The sequence below is a fragment of the Podarcis gaigeae genome, assembly GCF_964106915.1.
Source record: "Podarcis gaigeae genome assembly, chromosome: 2".
NCBI classification, from domain to species: domain Eukaryota; kingdom Metazoa; phylum Chordata; class Lepidosauria; order Squamata; family Lacertidae; genus Podarcis; species Podarcis gaigeae.
Genome location: NC_139679.1, coordinates 57,331,994 through 57,352,281, shown reverse-complemented (window position 1 = coordinate 57,352,281; position 20,288 = coordinate 57,331,994). Strand labels below are relative to the sequence as shown.

The 20,288-nt window shown below is 41.6% G+C and overlaps 1 protein-coding gene and 1 long non-coding RNA gene across 2 annotated transcripts in view; one reads left to right on the top strand and one right to left on the bottom strand.

Annotated features, from left to right (window-relative positions):
- Window positions 1-10,405, top strand: part of PDLIM4 (PDZ and LIM domain 4) — a 61,199-nt gene extending 50,794 nt beyond the window's left edge. The window contains exons 4-7 of the mRNA XM_083728615.1: window positions 671-849; window positions 2,166-2,323; window positions 6,019-6,139; window positions 7,148-10,405. Coding sequence (XP_083584741.1) covers window positions 671-849; window positions 2,166-2,323; window positions 6,019-6,139; window positions 7,148-7,352 — 663 coding nt within the window. The 3' untranslated portion in view covers window positions 7,353-10,405. The remainder of the gene's footprint in view (window positions 1-670; window positions 850-2,165; window positions 2,324-6,018; window positions 6,140-7,147) is intronic.
- On the bottom strand, window positions 8,618-13,937 carry LOC310839748. The gene is made up of 2 exons (XR_014561630.1): window positions 10,788-13,937; window positions 8,618-10,666 (listed from the first exon to the last, which is right to left on the bottom strand). It is a non-coding gene; the product is annotated as an uncharacterized lncRNA (long non-coding RNA).
- Window positions 13,938-20,288: the final 6,351 nt, after the last annotated feature.

Here is a 20,288-nt window from a genome sequence, read left to right as displayed (position 1 = left end):
TGCATTAACAGGCCTTAGAAGTTGGTGCAGAGGGATGGGTGTGGAGAACTGGCCTCTGAAACTGAGTGGAGTAGAAGGAAGAGAGGGAATTGGGAGATTCAAGGGGGAGGTATGTTAGGATGGGAGTGATGAATTGAAGAATTTCTCTACACTCTACCCATAAAATCTGACAGGCACTAGCTAGCACTGTTCAAGAACACAATGTTTCCTCAAAATATAGTAAGATAAAATTGTCTCTCATATACATACTTAATGTCCCACATCAACAATGGCTTGTGTTGGCTTCCCAGTGTTTATGAAGCTCAGCTAATCCCACATGGGTCTGCTCACATTAATCAAGGACCAAGACACTTCTTCAGATACAAACTTGCTGTTAAAACTTGAGTATTGGGCCAAAGCCTAACTAAATGCAATACCTCAACAAAAACAGCAGCAGTCATTCCACAAGAGCTACTAAATGCAACAAACATTTATTTCCCCCTCTTTTCTCACTGTATATTCTTTATCTACCAATAGCAGGCTGCATAATACTAAAGCAGTATTGTTAGCAGTTGAGAGGCTCTACGCACAAACTACTGTTGCAGACAGGCGTGGCATTTAGCAGAAGAGGTTGCTTAATATTGGCAATGACAACTAGTGTTACAAAACCTCTGCTTCTTTCCCTGTTTAGGATAATGGACCTGTTCCAAATAGAAGACCAGCGACATTTTCGCCTGGAGGAAGTCCAACAGACAACAAACAGATATCAAATGTGCAGTACAATAACGCCACACGGCTATATACAAACAACAATGCAGATTCAGGTTTACCATCACAGATGAGTAGTCTGCATATCACATCTCCCCACAGGTATGAGAGTCAAACAAGACATTGTGATGAAGATTATTTTTATGAATAGTTGCTGTGGGTGGAGAGAGGGCTACACTGTGGCAGGAGGGAGGTTAATCCCTTTTCTTCAACTATTCTTTCAGTGAAAATTGCATGCAGCCACCCCAAAGCTGCTATTTGCTTCAACTGAAAAACATGTGGAGCAACAAAGAGGTTGACATGCTTATACAGTATAAATATATCAGATTATTAGGACCAAAACACTGCCACAAAAGGGACCCATTCATGCAAAAACATACCCATTTCATTGGAAGAAAACAGCTTGTTTAATTTGCTAGAACATACTGTTAAAAATGGAATTTAAAAACATTTTTTTAAAAAAGGCTGCGTAGGGACAAATAGATGAAATTCACACTGGAAAGACAAATGCATTAACTAAAGAATCAACATAAAGTAGGATTGCCAATAAAAGTGCTAAATCTCATGTTTAGGGGCCTTCAAAGCAAATTTGCCCTAAGGCTGCTTTGTACATTTTAAGAATGAGCACAGGAAGCTGTTCAGAGATGGCAGAACACATACATTGGAATGACCCCCCTCTCCTCCCCTGCACACAGTTCTGGGAGTTCTCCCGACCCACACAAGCCAATTTCAGGGGGCCTGGAGGGGAAGGAGAGGTTACGTAAATCCCACCCCTGGTATTTTAGCATTGTTTAAATCTTGAGGCTTTTTAATAAATATATATTATGGGTACTTTAGAAAATGTGGACTAATCCAAGAGGAAATGTGCTACAAGGAAGTATTCTAAGATTTTTTAAAAAGTACCCTTGAGACCATGTTTGGCAAAAAAAAACACATAATGCCCTAACTGCCAGATATTTTTCAATGGTTGGGTGGCTTCCAGGTTCTTCAGTAATTTAATTTAATGCATTAAAAAAAAAAAGATCCATGTGTGGCATAGTAATTCACAATGAATAGCAGCAGCTGGCCTGTCTGTGGTGCATATGTTCACAGGTCACTCAAACCGCACTGCACAGGGGCAAGTAGAGTATGGCTACAAAGTTTGTCCTTCATAGTCTCTACAATGATCTCTACATTAATAAAAAGCTAGTTCAGGAAAAGGAAGCATTGTTAACTAAATCCCCATTAAAATAAGCATAGGGTTTGCTTATGGGTGACCTGTTGCCTTGTGCTGTTGCCTTGTGATGCAAGAAGCACTAGAAAATTTTGTTTAAATAACCCCTCACAGTTCACAAGGGATTAACTTTTTTTCCCTAAAGAACTGATTTTATTTCTCTAGTGTACAACAATCCTTTGACCTTCATTTTGTATTTAAATAGTGCTGACCCTTTGAGGTCCCTACCAAGAAGCAGAAATGGAATTGACATGGACTCAGATGTGTACAAAATGCTGCAGGATTATGAAAGACCAGTTTCGGAACCCAAGCAGTCAGGATCTTTCCGATATCTGCAAGGCATGTTGGAAGCAGGGGAAAATGGTAAGGAACACAACATCTTCATTTAAAAAAAAAAAATGTTTAATATCCCCCCCCCCATACTTTATTTTAAATTTCAAAGGTGCTTACAAGGAGTAACTGTGCCCATGAAGGACCAGGTGCACAGCCTGGCACATGGGCAGCTGCCCAGGGCAGCTGTTTACCAGCTCCATCTGGTATGCAGGCTGAGACCCTACCCGCCTGCAGGCTGTCTCACCAGAGTGGTACATGCTCTAGTTATCTCCCGCTTGGACTACTGCAATGCGGTCTACGTGGGGCTACCTTTGAAGGTGACCTGGAAACTACAACTAATCCAGAATGCGGCAACTAGACTGGTGACTGGGAGCGACTGCTGGGACCAAATAACACCAGTCCTAAATGATCTTCACTGGCTCCCAGTATGTTTCCGAGCACAATTCAAAGTGTTGGTGCTGACCTTTAAAGCCCTAAGGACTATTTACAAAAACATTGCAAATTGTATGAGTGCTAAGAAGGATGCGAGACTGAAAATATCATGGCACCATTAAGCTAGTTGATAAGAATATGAGAATGAGTGAATTTTAAGAGAAAGATAAATTTTGAATAAATATTATGCCCAAATCAGGGACTTAAGACTTAGATAAAAGTATTCAAAGCTAGGGACATAATACTGGAAACTTACAGAATAAGAATTGAAACAAGGTGATAAATTGCTGGTTAAAATTGTATAAATTTGGAACGCAGGAGCGAGAGATGTGAGGAAGTCCAAAAAGCGAAGAAAGTATGGTTACTAAAAGATGTTAATTCTATTTTTTTTCTTGTTTTGTTTTCTGTTTTTTCTGTTATCTTTTTTACTGTATTAATAAAATCTTTAATAAAAATCTTTTTTTAAAAAAGCCCTAAATTTGACCTCGGCCCAGTATATCTGAAGGAGTGTCTGCACCTCCATCATTCAGCCTAGACACTGAGGTCCAGCTCTGAGGGCCTTCTGGCGGTTCCCTCCCTGCGAGAAATAAGGTTACAGGGAACCAGGCAGAGGACCTTCTTGGTGGTGGCACCCTCTCTGTAGAACACCCTCGCATCACATGTCTAGGAAATAAACAACTATCTGACTTTTAGAAGACATATGAAGGCAACCCTGTATCAGGAAATTTTTAATGGCTAATATTTTACAATTTTTATGTGCTGTAAGCCACCCAGAGTGGCTGGGGAAACCCAGCCAGATGAGTGGGGTACAAATAATATTTTACTATTACTACTACTACTACTACTACTACTACTTATTATTAAGTGGATAAGATTCCATGGCTGCTCTTTGTTTGGGGCACAGCTAAAAGCAAATGGGATGGAGGAGAGAGACAAGGAAAGAAAAGGTGAATGTGATCAGACACATATTTAGACTTTGCTCTTCTGTTGCCCTTTCTATACTGCCAGTGTATTTTTGAATGTGTCTTACAAGTCCTACAAGCAGTTTCAAATTGTGCTGAACTGATTAAAAAGAAGATTTTTAAATTTTTATGAGAGAGACAGAAAATTACTCTCACAAAAAACCTCAGGGAAACTAATAGTATCAATAATTCAACAAATGCAACACTGTTAAAGTCACAAATACACATTAAAATGCAATGCAACAGTCATTGATAAAATAGGCAAATAGAGCCACTATGTTCTGAAGGTCTGCATAAATAAATGAGTTTTTAGCTGACACCTGAATGAAACCAATGTGCAGGACAGCCAAGTCTCCCTTGGGAGAGGGTTCCATCTGCTTTATAAATACGATGGAAGGGACTCTTTCTGGAATGATGACACCCCATGCATTGTTTGTACTTAAATTATTCAGTTTTAATTTATCAATTTTCTTACATGGATTTCCATTTCTGTTGCTTTAAAACTAAATCTTCCATTCGTCTAACCTCTCTGATGCAAAGCCACTTATGAAGTACCTATGCGCAATCCCAAAGAAGTTAAGAAACTCCTTAGAATGTTATTTTTCTCTCCCAGGAGCTCTAGGGTCTTTTCTTTTCTTTTTTTTAATGAGCAGCAACACACTGTGTCTCTAATAAGAAATGTTTCCTGCAGGGAATCAGACAGGATTTGTAAGGCAACATAACAGTTACCTTGGTAGGTGCCCCTCAGCCGTGAAAGATGAGCCCTCAAACCACAAAGCAGAGAAAATAATGTTTGGGGTTGTTCGATCACTTTTTACAGAGTTTTGTAGCTGCCTAGTTGAGAAGTTGAGGGACATAAATTTGGGGGCGAGAAGCGTGGGCATGCAGAAACAAAGGAGAAAAACAGCCAGCATTACTTTTAAACTCTTTCCTCACTCCCTAAGCTGGTGAAGAGACTTTTCTCTAAGTGCTCTGTAAATTGCCTGCCATTTTGAAGCCTTTATCATCAGTGGCGTAGCGTGGGGGTGCAGGGGGGGCTGGCCGCACCGGGCGCAACATCTGGGGGTTAGGGTGCACAAATCCACCTGTTTGGGGGGTGCAAATCCACGGGTTAGGGGGCGCAAATTACTTGCCTTGCCCCGGGTGCTGACAACCCATGCTACGCCACTGTTTATCATTGACTAGAGCTTCTGGGAATCTTTGCAGTAAATGTATCAAGAAGCTATAGTCACCTAAAGCAAATTAGTTGAGTGAATTTACTTCAAAAAAGGAGGCAGCAGGGATCGTGTGGCAGATGTTGGAGTCCCATCAGTCCTAGCCTGCACGGCTAATAGTCATGAAGGGAGTTGTGGTTCAACAACAGCTGGAGGGCTACATTTCTTTAAACCATATTTAATGTTACAATGCAGCTATCATAGTGCTGCATCATTATTTCTTTTTAAATGAAAGTTTAATGTAAGTGTCCTATTTTGAGTTTATTCCCTACCAGTGAAAATTCCCTTTTTAAAAAAGCACTGCAGTGAGTTTCCAAATATACGCACTTGTGTAAATATATACATGAGCATTACAGGATGCATTAATAGCTTGCCAACATACCCCTTTGTACATAAAGATTTCATTGCTTCCCTTTTTCTGGTTGTTTTTGAACACATATGAAGCAAAACCGAAGGCCAAGAAAAGAGCCAGCGTCTAAATGCTGCCTTACTTTTGTTACAGACTCTTAAAGGTCTTCCTGAGTCATGACATTCAATAAAACAAATAAATCTCTCAAGTAGTAAAAGTGCACTTTAGCAGTGTTATTGCTGGGCTTTTTCCCCCTTGCACAGCAAAAGGTTTTAAGCTTTTTTCCATGGGGTTGAGCATATATCAAAATCTTACTAAGTTAGACAATGTCTTTTGTTCTTCTATGGTTTCATGTATGTGCCTCTTTTGTACCAGCTCTCATTCTTTTTCCTTGGCATACTTCCCATTGAAAGGTCAATCTCTGGTTTATCCATTTAAATCAGAGCTCATATGTTTGCATGGCTTTTTATTATTCTTATGGTCATTCCATCATTTCATTTTTTTCAAGTACTGTTGTTAGCATATGGAGCCTGCTTACCTAACACTACTAGGATCAGAGCACTTACAGCCCCAGCCTAACCATGCTCACTCAGAAATAAATCTCACTGATTCCAAGAAAATTTATTTCCAGGTAATGATACTGTGGAGTGCATCCTTTGTCAGAGTTTAAGCATAAATCACCCCTTCAGTTGAGAAGCTTGTGTGTTAGCAACATTCCACATCCCTTAAACAGATAACTCCAAAAACGCCGTCTTAAATTCTTGGCAGGTGAAAAACATGACAGGCTGACGAGTCCAAGACATGTTAAATCTCCAGTATCCAAATTGGGTGGAGCCATGCCTGGCTTACAGATGCTCCCCGAGTGCACCAGATGTGGCAATGGAATTGTGTAAGTACATGAATCTCCCCAAGAGCCTTGACGTTTAATATACCATACTTTTCCATCTATAAGACAAGGGGGGGTTAAAGTTGAATTAATGAGTAAAAATTGGGGTTGTCTTATACATGGGTGTTGGGACGGGGGAATGGTTGCTGCCGCGAGCAGGAGATTGTCAGTGGTGACTGTGCGAGTGATTGATGGCTGCGACATGGGCTTGCATTGATGGGCTGCTGCTGGAGGCAAGCGGTCGAACATTTGCTGTTTTTTTTTGCGTCGTGTGCGATAGGAAGCATTGTTCAGGCAGGTGAGTGATTTTCAGCAATTCCCCCCCCCCCCATAAGAAGCTCAACAACTCTGGGCAATCCTCCCCCGCAAAAAAGCTCAAGAACTCTGGGCAATCTCCCTGCATTTTCTATATTTTGAGTCCCCCAAAATAGGGGCGTCTTATACATGGAAAAGTACGGTACTTTTTGGTAAACTCTAAATAAGGAACACATCACCAGCTTAACTGTGAAATCTTGTTATAATGTAATTCCATAAGGCAATGTTACTTGAAGGGGGTGGGGGAGAGACATACACATGTAACATGGCATTTGTGCTGCATGTTACAAAGAGTTTTTAATATTAATAAATGTTATCCTCTTGATCCAAAGCCACTTGGTTGCTCCAAAGTGCACATGGAAGCTACATACAAGAAAGAACTGTCCTGCTCGCTTACATGTCTGGCAGTGCTTCACACACAGCATTTTACGGCATTCAGAATGGAACAGCTCATACACACACACACACACACACACACACACACACACACACACTGTATATAAAATCTGCACCAGATTCCTTTAAGGCAGGTTATACAATACAGGAGAAACAATACTGTGTTGCAAATGGGGAGAGATTTGTGTAAACAGCCCCTTCTGTGGGAACCATAAAAGGCAAGCCACTAATAAAAACCTGAAATGAATAGTAATCGTTTGAAATGTTTGCATTCTAATCTTATCTTCTTTCCTGCGACAGTGGCACAATAGTGAAAGCCCGTGACAAGCTCTACCATCCAGAATGTTTCATGTGTGATGACTGCGGCCTCAACTTGAAGCAAAGGGGCTACTTCTTCATTGAGGAACAGCTGTACTGTGAAATGCATGCCAAGGAAAGGGTTAAGCCGCCAGAAGGATATGATGTGGTTGCTGTTTATCCCAATGCTAAAGTTGAACTTGTCTAAATAGATACTCTTATTTCCTGGAGAGGTCAAGAGGTGGCACACCCACCCACAGGCACAGGCGCTGTTTTAAAGCATGGCTGTAATCAACTCTGATTATTCAAGTCTCAGTAAAATGTCTTTTCAGAGATAAAATGGTTTGCACTTGGAATCCCAAGGGGATAGTGCTGAAAGGCCTCTGAAAAGGATTTCTCTCTCCTTTTGACACTTGCTTTTGGGTTGCTGTGTTGCTGTTTGGGTGGGTTCTGTTTTGTTTCATTTTTCACTGCACATAGTTTCCATCATACCCCAGTCCAAAACCTGTGTAAATATGGGTGCTTTTTAAAACACTGTTTCATATAAAACCAGTATTTCTTTTATTCTGGACTCAGCTCAACTGGTAAAGAAAAAGCGATTTATATGTGTTGTATGTGCGATATAACATTGTGTCACCAGGTGGCGAGGTGGAGTCTAGTTTTTCTCTATCTGTTTTCCCTGTTTAAATTTACGTTTTTAAACTGAAACGCTTCTTTGATGTGTCTAAATCCAGCCTCTGTCTCATTATAAAATATAAAGAAGACTGCATGAAAGCTCCATGAAAAGAAGGCACTTTAAGAATTGACATTTTACATTTTAAAGCGTTGCATCACATTTACTTTTGTCAGTAATAGAGATATGCCACAAAGATAGCTTTGTGGCTTTCAGAGTGATAGAAAACTGAGGCCACGTGTAATGAGAATTTTAAATATGAAGCTGGCTGCATGAGTTTCACCAAGAATTGTGGGAATGAACAGGTAAAGGACTCGTAAGAACACAGATATATATATATATAAAGTAATGTCCTGGTTGCCATTTCCAAACAATACTATTTATTACATGTAAGACTAATCATTAACATTTATCATTCTGGTGATATCTGTCAGCAGCAGCTAGCGCTATCCACTGGGGCTTGTGCTCCAATACTGCCTTTCTTGTTATACCAGAGAAAATATCCTGGGAATGGTCCCCCGTTGACTGGTAGTAATGAACAGGCTGGAGACCCTGTTAAGTTTCCTCAGGTCTTTCCAGATCAAGGGGACCCTAATATAATTTCCATTGTGGCACCAAACTATAACTGTGTAAACCACTGTTGTGCCCTGCATAAAAATGTTTAAGAAAGATTTCACATATATATTGTACATGTGGTTTTCTCTCTCTCATCTTTGAGAAAGCATGGCTTCTTTTGCAGATATTCTTGGTTACTGAATCATCTAGGCACCTGCATTTATTCTTTCTTTTTCTTTTTTAAAATAAAACTTTGAACAAAGGGCTTTACACGCCAGCCATAAACACTTTACTTAAAACTGCTTTCAGATACAATGAAGTTGACCTGGTCAACACTATGTGCAGAACATCTAAATCCAGCCTAGGATGAAAAGAAAAATAATTCATTCCAGATTCTGTTCTTAGGGCAAGGCATCAGACCTAAATATCATAGACATTTAGGAGCTTTCAAGACAATCATTGTGTAGCACAACAATTGCACATTTGTTATTCATTTGTTACATTTGAAATTGTCATGATAGACACAAATTGTTCATTTCTTGAGAGGAATTATGTCATCACCAATCCTGATTACAGAGCTGTTGGGGGAGGGAACCCCTGCAGTTTTTGAATAGAAGGATATGACTGAGACCTTACAGAAGTCAACTCCTGAACTCAAGTATAAACAATCCAGATGTGAAAATGAGGGTGGAGTGCTCAGTGGCCCTTGTGCTCTCCGAAACAGTGATTGTCCTGGACAGCCAAACTGCTAATCCTAAGTGTAAAGGGGGGGGGGACTTTCTATGTCTAAATGTTTAAGCCTCAAGTGCATTTTGGCAACAGCTTATACACCATTTTTTTAAAAGACAGAATGCATTACATCTTAGGCAATATGGTCACTTTATGGAAGCGGATCCAGTATGATGTAGTGGTTCAGAGTTGGGAAGCCAGGATTAAAATCCCCACTCAGCCATGCAGCTTGCTCTGTGACCATGAGACAGTCGCAGTCTCTCAGCCTAACCGACCTTACAGGGTTGTCATGAGGATAAAGTGGGAATGGAGTAAACCGTGCAGAACACCTTGAGCTCCTTGAAGGAAAGGTGGCATAGAAATGTAAATCTCTAATGAAACCATTGGCATATTCTGTTCAGTGGAAGGCTCTGCACAAGTAATGCTATGAGCTCAATTCCTAGTCAAGTGCTAGGCACATGCAATACCCAAAAATATAAAGAATGATCCATCAAGCTTTGTATCAGCGATGTTGTTTGGCTCTTTGAGGGGGCATAGGCTTTTCTCAAAACACAGACATATAAGAAATTCAACTAGGACTGCTTAAATCCCCCTCCCCCGCCCCAAGATGGGAATGATGGAAGAGTTCACTGTTTGCCATACTAGATTTATGACAGTGGAACATCAACAGAACTCAGGGTAGAGAAAGGCAACACTTACAGCATTATTATCCAAGGGTTCCACTATGTGGCCTGCAAGTATAAATTTAAAATAATAATAATAAGCAATTAAGGTTTTGTGCAGAACGGTTCCATTTGTTTTAGGAACTATAAACTCCTACACCAAAGGGAAACACATGTACTTCGCCTAGAAACAGTATTGCTTATCCATTTCACAAACACCATTGCTAGTAGAACAAGTGTGAATCCACGTTGCTCTGTGTGAACAGGTATAATATAACTTAATTAAGAGAGAAACGTGGCAACAAGCTAAAAAATAATTTGCTGTTAGTTAATCCATATTGCTCTTTACAGTGAATACAGTTCTGTGTTTTCTACCCAGTTACCTTAGCTAATTAAACAGATGAGATTCAACTCATTAATTGATTGATTAAATATGCACGAAGTTGTACAGTATATGCAAAATATTAGATTTAAAAAAGCATACCATCAATGCCTTTGGATAGTGTATACATCTGCCACAACAGGGATAATTTTCAAAGAAGAAGTCATTCTTTCTCCCAAAAGGGACTCCTCTTATGGTGAAACTTGTCATCTGCAGTTGTTATACAGTGCTTCTATTAAAAATAATTTCAGTTTTTAAAATTCTTTTGACCCATTAATTGGTGATTCCTTTTTAGTCGGTCAACATTTTTGTCGATTAATCTAACTGATTTACTAAGCATTGGAACCATTAATATTTTCACATTATGTCTGAGCAAATCTAACGTCAGGTGATCTTTGAAATTCTACTTTGAAATTTTTGAAAACACATTGAAGGCAGCTTTGCCACCAATGAAGTTTAAGTTTGCTGGTCTAGGGGTTTTTTGTTGTTGATGATGATGGATCCGTATCAGTACAAATGAACTCATAGAATCATAGAATCATAGAATCATAGAGTTGGAAGAGACCACAAGGGCCATCGAGTCCAACCCCCTGCCAAGCAGGAAACACCATCAGAGCACTCCTGACATATGGTTGTCTGAACTGAAAAATTATAAATGTTTATCATTTATTAATAGCATAAAAATATCGTTGCTGTTTTATTTACTGGTTGCTAACAGAAACATGTTTCTTTGAGATAGTCATGAACATTCGTTTTAATTTTGTTTATTAACATTGTTGGTCCTCAAGGACCCAGGCTATTTTTTTGTGGGTTTCTATATTAACTAGCACTGGAAAATGCATCTTATGAATCTTGTTATTCTTTTCAATAACAAATACACAGTATATTCCCTTTACGAGGTAACTGATCATTCATATGGCTAAACAAACCTGTCCTTAAAGTTTATCTTCCATCTTTCACTCATTGCCATGAGAAAGTAAGCTCATTAATCTTGTATTGTAGGAGCTAGAATATATTGGGGAAAATTCATTGAAATTAATGTTACAAAGGTTGCGTGCCACCCCCCAATCTCTGCTGAGTGGTAGCAAGATTCCAGGTGGTTCTAGGCCAGAGGTCAGCAAACCTTCAGCAGGGGGCCGCTCCACTGTCCCTCAGATCTTGTGGGAGGCCAGACTATATTTTGAAGGGGGAAAAAGAACGAATTCCTATGCCCCACAACTAACCCAGAAATGCGTTTTAAATAAAAGGGCACATTCTACTCATGTAAAAACACGCTGATTCCCGGACTGTCCGCAGGCCGGATTTAGAAGGTGATTGGACCAGATCCAGCCCCCGGGCCTTAGGTTGCCTACCCATGTTCTAGGCACTAACCCAGGGTTGTGTTTCAAATGGGAAATCAAGGCACAGCGGAGACTTTATTGTACCCATATTTACCCGTGGGTCTACTTTGGAGAGAGTTCAGAGCATTACATCTCAAGAGGAGCTTGTTCTGACCTCCATCTCCATGCCTCTGTCCCAGCCTGCCAAGATGGCTCTGCCTTCACAGCAGCTCATGGAGTCCTCTCCCTTCTTCCCCAACCTCTACATTTCAAAAGGATGCATTTTTCCTGTGTAACCTCTCCCTCCCATCTTTGCTATTTACCCAGAGCTCAGGCAGAGGGTCAATGACTGGCCATTTTCCATTGATGGCCCTTGTCCCCAGGTGATTTCCGTGTTTAGCGTGCATTTTAAATCTAAGGTCTGGCACCCAGGAACTTTAGGCGATCCTTGCCCCCTGCAAACCCATGACAATAATATCAAAGCTCTCATTCGTACAGCTAGGACTTTGCCTTCAGTTGTAATCCTGGAATTCTACTGAGTGACTGCCTCTGGCAAACTTTTAGCAACATCGACTTGTGGCATTCTCCCTATGATGGCAATAACATGATTTTACAGGAGTTGATGGGAGGCCCTGCCACCCATATGCCTTGCTATAATCTTTTACAGAAATGCAGTTTTCTTTTTAATCAAATCTGCTTCTCTTTCACCAGACCTCGAGTCCCTTCCTCTCACTTGAAACAATTCTTTCTTTCAGGAATTCACAGCATGGTCCCATACAATAAAAAGACACAACCATATGTTTCACCATGTTTGCTCGGACTATGAAGACCCTGTTTCTCCTTCTCCTTCTTACATATGTTTATTATCTGTTTAAAAGCTACAAACGCCAATCGTATATCTCATTTTCATCGGACTTATTTTCTCATTATTCAGCTATTTGCAGCAAGAGAACATGAGCGCTAAAAGGCCCCCATCTAATGCATGTGTAATAATAATCATATGGTTGCTTGACAGAAAATAGGAAATAGTAGAAGTTTGTAAACAAACGAATCCACCTACATCTCGGTCAGAGAATGTGTCACAAGCCTCATGCAACCAGCTTTTTCTCACATAATGTGAGACCTACATTTTTGACATGTCAGACCAGTGCCTTTTGTTTCCTATTCAACTCCATTTCTAAGGCCATTTTTCACCCAGTAGGTTCCACCGTCTACCTCACATGTGTTACAATAGTACTAAAATATGTACCCATCTTAGAAATTCATAAGTGGTTCCATTACCCCTGAATCCAGAGATTATAAATCACAAAAACCTGTTCGTGTAGGTATTCTTTGGCGATCTTTTTCAGACTTCTTACAAATAACAACACTGGCAAAGAAACAAAACATTCCTGGGCTCCCATCTGAACACACATTCTTTTAGGAATCAGAATTTCCACACATTTTTCTCCTGGCTACGTGTTGTGTTTTTTTTAATGAGTTGACAACTCACCAGATATTCCCAAGGCACATCAAGAGAGCCGCCTTGCCCAGTAACATCCTGTAGCTAACTGGCTTCTTTCTAGGTGTATTTTCTTGTGCTGTGTTGAACTTGTCGCAAATTACAAAAATGAGAATGCAGCTTTACAAACCTCTGCCAGCACAACTGAAAAAGAATCTTTTTTTAATATTGTTAAGTGGCTGCTTAGTAATGCAGCAAATCATTTTTAGGGAGACAGTTCATAATAGGCTTTAAATGTATTACTAGTCCTTTGGGCTATCAAATTAATTGTGAATGGGCAATTAACTTTATCACAACTGCAGAGGCCATAACAATCTTTCAACAGTATATCATATAATTTTATATTTGTACACTGAGGAATGCTGCATGTGGTACTTACATTCCAGTCCACCTGGGCCTTGCCACGACTATTAATCTATTTTTCTTTGATTCTGAACATATATTTAACTTCTATAACAGGAATTCCTCTTGAATAATAGAAAAGCAAATAAAAACATGTAAACAAACCTAAAACATTCTGAATATATAATTCAGCTTACTATCTAATGTATATATACCTTTTTAACACAATTAACTGATTCTTAATAACTGTTAGGGTTTTGCAGCAGGCAGCTGTTCTGAAGCACTGAATGCGCCACTGGTCTTCATCCAGATGTTAACAGGCAAGTGCCCATATTACATTCAATCATATGTACGGGGAAAGATCAGGAAGGAAATGGGCATAAAGGCCATGTCCATGGCGCAGTACATACAGTAGTACCTTGGTTCTCAAACTTAATCTGTTCCGGAAGTCTGTTCCAAAACCAAGCCAGACTTTCCCACAGAAAGTAATGCAAAACGAATTAATCCATTCCAGACTTTTAAAAACGATGCCTAAAACATCAAATTAACATGCATTTTACTATCTAACGAGACCATTGATCCACAAAATGAAAGCAATAATCAATGTACTGTACTATAAAATAAATAAGACAGTATTGTAGATGATAAAAATGAAAATTAATTTTTTTCTTCTTCCCTGCACTGATGATCGTCATTGTTTGGATTGGGGGGGGGGGGTATCCATTTCCGCAGTCACACAATCAATCAATCAATCAATAGCTGAACTGGGTTCCACATAACTGAAATAAGTTTCAGTTAACATATTAACTGAAAAAGCCTCAAAAACAAAAACGGCAAATGTAATCCGTTCTGGAAGTCTGTTTGACTTCCGAAATGTTTGAAAGCCAAGCTGCAGCTTCTGATTGGTGCAGGCACTCCAGAAAGAAGAGCCAACAACCACATCGGACGTTCGGCTTCCAAAAATCGTTCAAAAACTGGAACACTTGCTTCTGGGTTTTCAGAGTTTGAGAACCAACGCCTTTGAGAACCAAGGTAGCACTGTACAAACCTGCTGCTGCAGCATGTCTATGAGTGGAAGAAACAGGAACAACTAGACTTGGCATCATGAAACGAAGACAATGGTTTATATATGCTCCTGAAAGCAGCAGACTTAGCAAAATAAAAACCATGAGGTTGGAATCCCCGGTTGTGTTAGGGTAGCAGGAAAACAGGCAAGGGCAAGGCTTAAGTAGGTCTTTGAAATGCAACTCTCTCTTATTGCTACATTTCATGTCTGGGCTAAACTCCACCTATGAACATGCAGACTACAGGAGTTCAGAAGCTCCAATGAACACTAATACTGAATCACAGTGTCACCATATATTCAACGAGACCAACCAAAGTGCAGCTAACCTAACATACTCAAGATGTGTAGGACAATCCCATGCATATTTACTTAAAAGTAAGTTGCAGTGTGGGATGCGGGTGGCGCTGTGGGTTAAACCACAGAGCCTAGGACTTGCCGATCAGAAGGTTGGCGGTTCGAATCCCCGTGACGGGGTGAGCTCCCGTTGCTCGGTCCCTGCTCCTGCCAACCTAGCAGTTCGAAAGCACGTCATGTGCAAGTAGATAAATAGGTTCTGCTCTGGCGGGAAGGTAAACGGTGTTTCCGTGTGCTGCTCTGGTTCGCCAGAAGCGGCTTAGTCATGCTGGCCACATGACCCGGAAGCTGTCTCCGGACAAATGCCGGCTCCCTATAGAGCGAGATAAGCACGCAACCCCAGAGTTGGTCACGACTGGACCTAATGGGCAGGGTTCCCTTTAAGTTGCAGTGTGTTTCCTGTTTGTGGACCCATGGAATTTACTGCCAGGTAAGTGTGGACAGGAAGAAGCTGATTTAGGCTGCAATATCCTGGGAATGTGTACACAGCTTTTGTGTGTAACCAGCAGTATATTGAGATGCCCCCATCCACCATTAGCAGGAGGAAAGAAACCTGATGTGTTAGGGGAACCACAAAATTCACCAAATCATTATTTCAGACAGCAAAAGGCATTCTAGTTTGGGAGAAATTGTCAGTTTCTGAGCTCCTTCTGGGCTGAAAGAAACACTGTAACTGGCAGAGCCGCTATCTTGAGGGAAGATTTCGGGATCTTTGGAATGATAGTTGTAGATTTATTGTACTATAAACCGATGGTCTGGAAAAACTCCTAAAATGGGTTATGGGTTGAGCTTTTGAAACTGCACAGATTACAGGAGTGTGGGAGCTACAGCAGAGTTCAACATAAGGCTTCCAGGTGAACATACATAATGATCTCCATTGCAGCCCCTTCCACAAACTTCTTTATGCTATGTATCTCGTTCACTGCTCATACAAATGTCCACACTGTGACAAAATATATTTTGAAAGTCAGGGGTGACCATCTTCCAACATATTTGCATGTTGCAGAGGAGCAGAAATCACAGGGTAAAGAGGATTTGCCACCAAATGCAGCTTTTATACTTGAAATCAATATAACCCCCCACCAAGACAGTCCTCCAAATGGGCTTGAGGCAGATAGCATTTGTGCTGCATTGCTACCTTGGTCTCAGCCACCCATGTACAGATTATCTTCCTGCACAATACATCCCCATTCAAGAGGGCGGCTTGTTGTTGTCCAAAAAGTCTCTTCATATTGGATGTGGCGATAAATGTTCAGCCATACACGGCATTTGCTACGTAGCCCTTGCCTAATTTTGGCCCGTTGTGGAGAAAATTTCAGAACAGTACATCTCGCCAAAATCTGAGCTCTCAAAATTAAGAATAGTAGAGCCTATCCCCTCCTGTCTCTCTTTGTGAATATTGTCAAAAGAAGATTATCCTCGGAGTTTTCAAGGAGAGGCTGCAGGGCATATCAGTGATGCTAGAGCAGTGGATTTCATTCACCAGCAGGTGACTGAACTACATGGACTTCCAACTCTATGATTACAGGTGTAGGAACCCCAAATGTGGTTCAGACAAGTCCTCTATGCTCTAATCTGGGCCAATTTATCTGCCAACTGAGAAATAGCATAGGAGAAGTGTGATGTGTCCAATCGATTTAACAAATGCAGTGAGGCAAGAGCTGTACATAATGTTCCGAGTGTGGGTGTACCTGCCACACGACGTCTCATATGCCCTATGCAAGAAGAATTTGTGTGCTAATTAAGCAGGGCTATCACTCAAGTAAAGAGATGTTAATGAGTTTTAATAAATGATTCACTTAGATGTCTTTTTTCTATTAAAGGGAAGATTTATTTGTTTGTTTCTAGATAATGCACACATGTAGCATAGCAACCAAACAGAACTCATTAGGTCCACAGCTAAATACATATTAAAATGGAAAAAGTAAATTGCTAAGCATGCTGAGGGACTTTAAAGAAGATTGGGGGCCATTTTCGCCTGTGTGAACTGGAGCTTTTCACATGGTATCTGTGCCATGTGCAACGGTAGCGAAGGCAGAAGATAGCATGGTTGTATACTCCCACCGACATAGGTTTTTCCAATTCCATTACAGAAGGCGGCTGCCCCAAAAGCACATCAGCCACTCATGTGAAAATGCCCTTTGATTTAATGAGCTGTCTCCCTAATATTCATCAGCATGCGGATGATACCCAGCTCTACCTCTCTTTTAAATCAGAACCAGTGAAGGCGGTGAAGGTCCTGTGTGAGTGTCTGGAGGCGGTTGGAGGATGGATGGCGGCTAACAGATTGAGGTTGAATCCTGACAAGACAGAAGTACTGTTTTGGGGGGACAGGAGGCGGGCAGGTGTGGAGGATTCCCTGGTCCTGAATGGGGTAACTGTGCCCCTGAAGGGCCAGGTGCACAGCCTGGGAGTCATTTTGGACTCACAGCTGTCCATGGAGGCACAGGTCAAATCTGTGTCCAGGGCAGCTGTTTACCAGCTCCATCTGGTACGTAGGCTGAGACCCTATCTGCCTGCAAACTGTCTCGCCAGAGTGGTACATGCTCTGGTTATCTCCCGCTTGGACTACTGCAATGCGCTCTACGTGGGGCTACCTTTGAAGGTGACCCGGAAACTACAACTAATCCAGAACGTGGCAGCTAGACTGGTGACTGGGAGCGGCCGCCAAGACCATATAACACCGGTCTTGAAAGACCTACATTGGCTCCCAGTACGTTTCCAAGCACAATTCAAAGTGTCGGTGCTGATCTTTAAAGCCCTAAACGGCCTCGGTCCAGTAGATCTGAAGGAGCGTCTCCTCCCCCGTCATTCTGCCTGGACACTGAGGTCCAGCTCTGAGGGCCTTCTGGCAGTTCCCTCACTGCGAGAGGCCAAGTTACAGGGAACCAGGCAGAGGGCCTTCACAGTAGTGGCGCCCGCCCTGTGGAACACCCTCCCATCAGATGTCAAAGCGATAAACAGCTACCTGACATTCAGTGTCTGTAACAGGGTCTGACATTCAGAAGACACCTGAAGGCAGCCCTGTTCAGGGAAGTTTTTAATATGTGACATTTTAGTGTATTTTTCATCTTTGTTGGAAGCCGCCCAGAGTGGCTGGGGAAACCCAGCCAGATGGGCAGGGTACAAATAATAAATTATTATTATTATTATTATTATTATTATTATTATTATTATTATATAATAAGCCCCTGTTACAGACACTGGAACAAGTTCATAAACTCCACATAGCAACTGGCAGCTGGGAGCAGCGACACAAGACTGGCTCTTTGCCACTTTTTACCATGCCAGGACTGAGCGCCAAGGCCTGGTACAGACTGGTGAGTTTAGCCCACAGAAACAGTCCTGACTTGCTTCCCCCCCTGATTTTGCTGGGAAAGGACAAGCTATTGTTTCCCTCAAAGCAATTTCCTGATGCAACTAATAAGCTTTCAAAGGGGATCAGTCACACTTGGCACTTCATGGCTACTTGCTGGGCCACGATAGTTGCATTTTCCGCTCGGGATTGTTTGCAGTATCTTTTTCCCAGGGCCTCAAGGTAAGGCATACCAGATATGCTTCTGTGCTTTCTCTTCCACCCTAACCCCACTCTCATTCTGCGCACACCGAGTAAATGATCACAGCAGCTCCTTGATGACCAGGCTTGCCTTACATAAAACTGGCTGGGTTTCTCAGAGGCCCTTCCACCGCTTCATGTTTGACTACACTGTGCTGCCTCGGTCTCTATTCCTGCCAGTTTACTTCTTTCTTTAATTGTTTCTGACTAAGAGGAATGTGGGACAACATCCGAGGCCAGCCAGCACAGGATGCCAAGAAAGGGAGGGGGTATTAAAAGGTTAGACTACGCACTGCTTCTCTTGGGAGAAAATTCAAGCCTAAGGGATAAGGGGGTTTCCATTCGGCCTCACAGCCAGATTGCTCCAGCAAAAGAGTTTGAGTTCACTGAACTGACCGGGCCTGATATGGATTTGAGCAACCAGTGCAGAGTTTTGCCACATTCCAGGACCTCAGAACTGGGTGGCCTGGTCTGCATATCATGCAAAACATTTGCCGTTGATGCAAAACTTTTATTCCGATTTTGTATGGGAAATGCACTTTATGAGTTTTCATTAAAAAATGAAATGCATCTGCGTGCCATTCAATCGAGCGTGAGGCTTCTGCCTTCAGTTAAATGCTGGATTTGGGCCTGGGGAAATTAAACTTTGCTGTGACCTCGGGTGAATTGGAGGTGGCAGTATTTGGGACTGGAAATTCAAAGCAACCATATAGAGTGAACAGAAGGAGCGTGATGGGGGTGATCAAAGAGAAAAACTGGTTGTCATAAACCAGTAACAAATATCCTGAGAAGAAGTGATCCTGCAGAGACTGTGTGGAGAATATCCACCCTGGGGGTTTCCATTTCACCCAGTTCTTTTCTCAACTGTATTGTCCCTTACACAGCACAAATGGATTGTAACAGCTAATATGATATTAGTCAAATATGGTGCCAGATTTTGTATTTAATGCTAGTAACCGTGATTCAGTTTGAATCATGCTTAGAAAGGTATTTCCATGACTAGTTGCATTAGACTGTGCATTCCAGATGGTAGTAATGTTAATGGGATAGTGCAGGCATGTCCAAAGTCCATTTCAGGGACTTAATCTGGCCCGCTGGTCGGTTTAATCTGGTCCCTGTGGCAGTTTATTTCCTAGGGTAAAATCCTTAAAAAAACCTCAACAACTTCAATCCTAAAAATAGCTCAAAAATCCTTTAAAAGGGTCAACAACTTTGGTCAGCCCTCACAGCCCTCCACTTCATCAAATCTGGCCCTCTTTGGAAAAAGTTTGGACACCACCGGGATAATGGATAGATGGCACTTGGACTCAGATGTACCGTGTGATGCATATTTGAGCACACATCAGATTTACAGCATCTGATGCATAGCAGATGATAACCCCGTAGAGGCCTGCTTACATGAGCCGATAGCCTGATGCTGGATGAGGGCATTTGTTTTAGCTGGAATTAGATAAGCATTATTTGTGCATGCCTTCAAAATATGTGTTTCCATTTTTCGTGGCAATAAAGAACAAAAGAAGGCCAGATGCGACCTGCTAGCTTCTGTTTCTTCCGCATGTTGCCATAACCGAAATAAGCATTCCGAAAACCACAAACACGGTCTGCAAAGAGCAGAGGACGGGACATTGTGCAGAGGAGCTATTAACAAGATAGGTGGTCCAAAGAGTATAAACAAGTACAAATCATGCTAGGTCACGCATAGCGAAGAGCATCTGGAACTTGGAAATGTTAGCTCTTTCTCTTTCCTAACATTTTTAGACAAGTTTCTCCAAAGAGTCTCACGCACCTGCCAGTCATTTGGCCGGACTTTGATTACTGCTAACAGTGAGTAGGAACAGAATAGCCTGTGTTTCATCTCTCACCAGAAAACCACTAGGCTCCAGGGGGAGAGAGAAACATGTGGGGAGGGATCCAGCAAGAGCCTGTTATAGGTACACAGCTAAAGGGCTTTCATAGATTTCTGTTTTGGCAGCAGCCCTTCCTCTCCTACCCTTGAATTCACAAA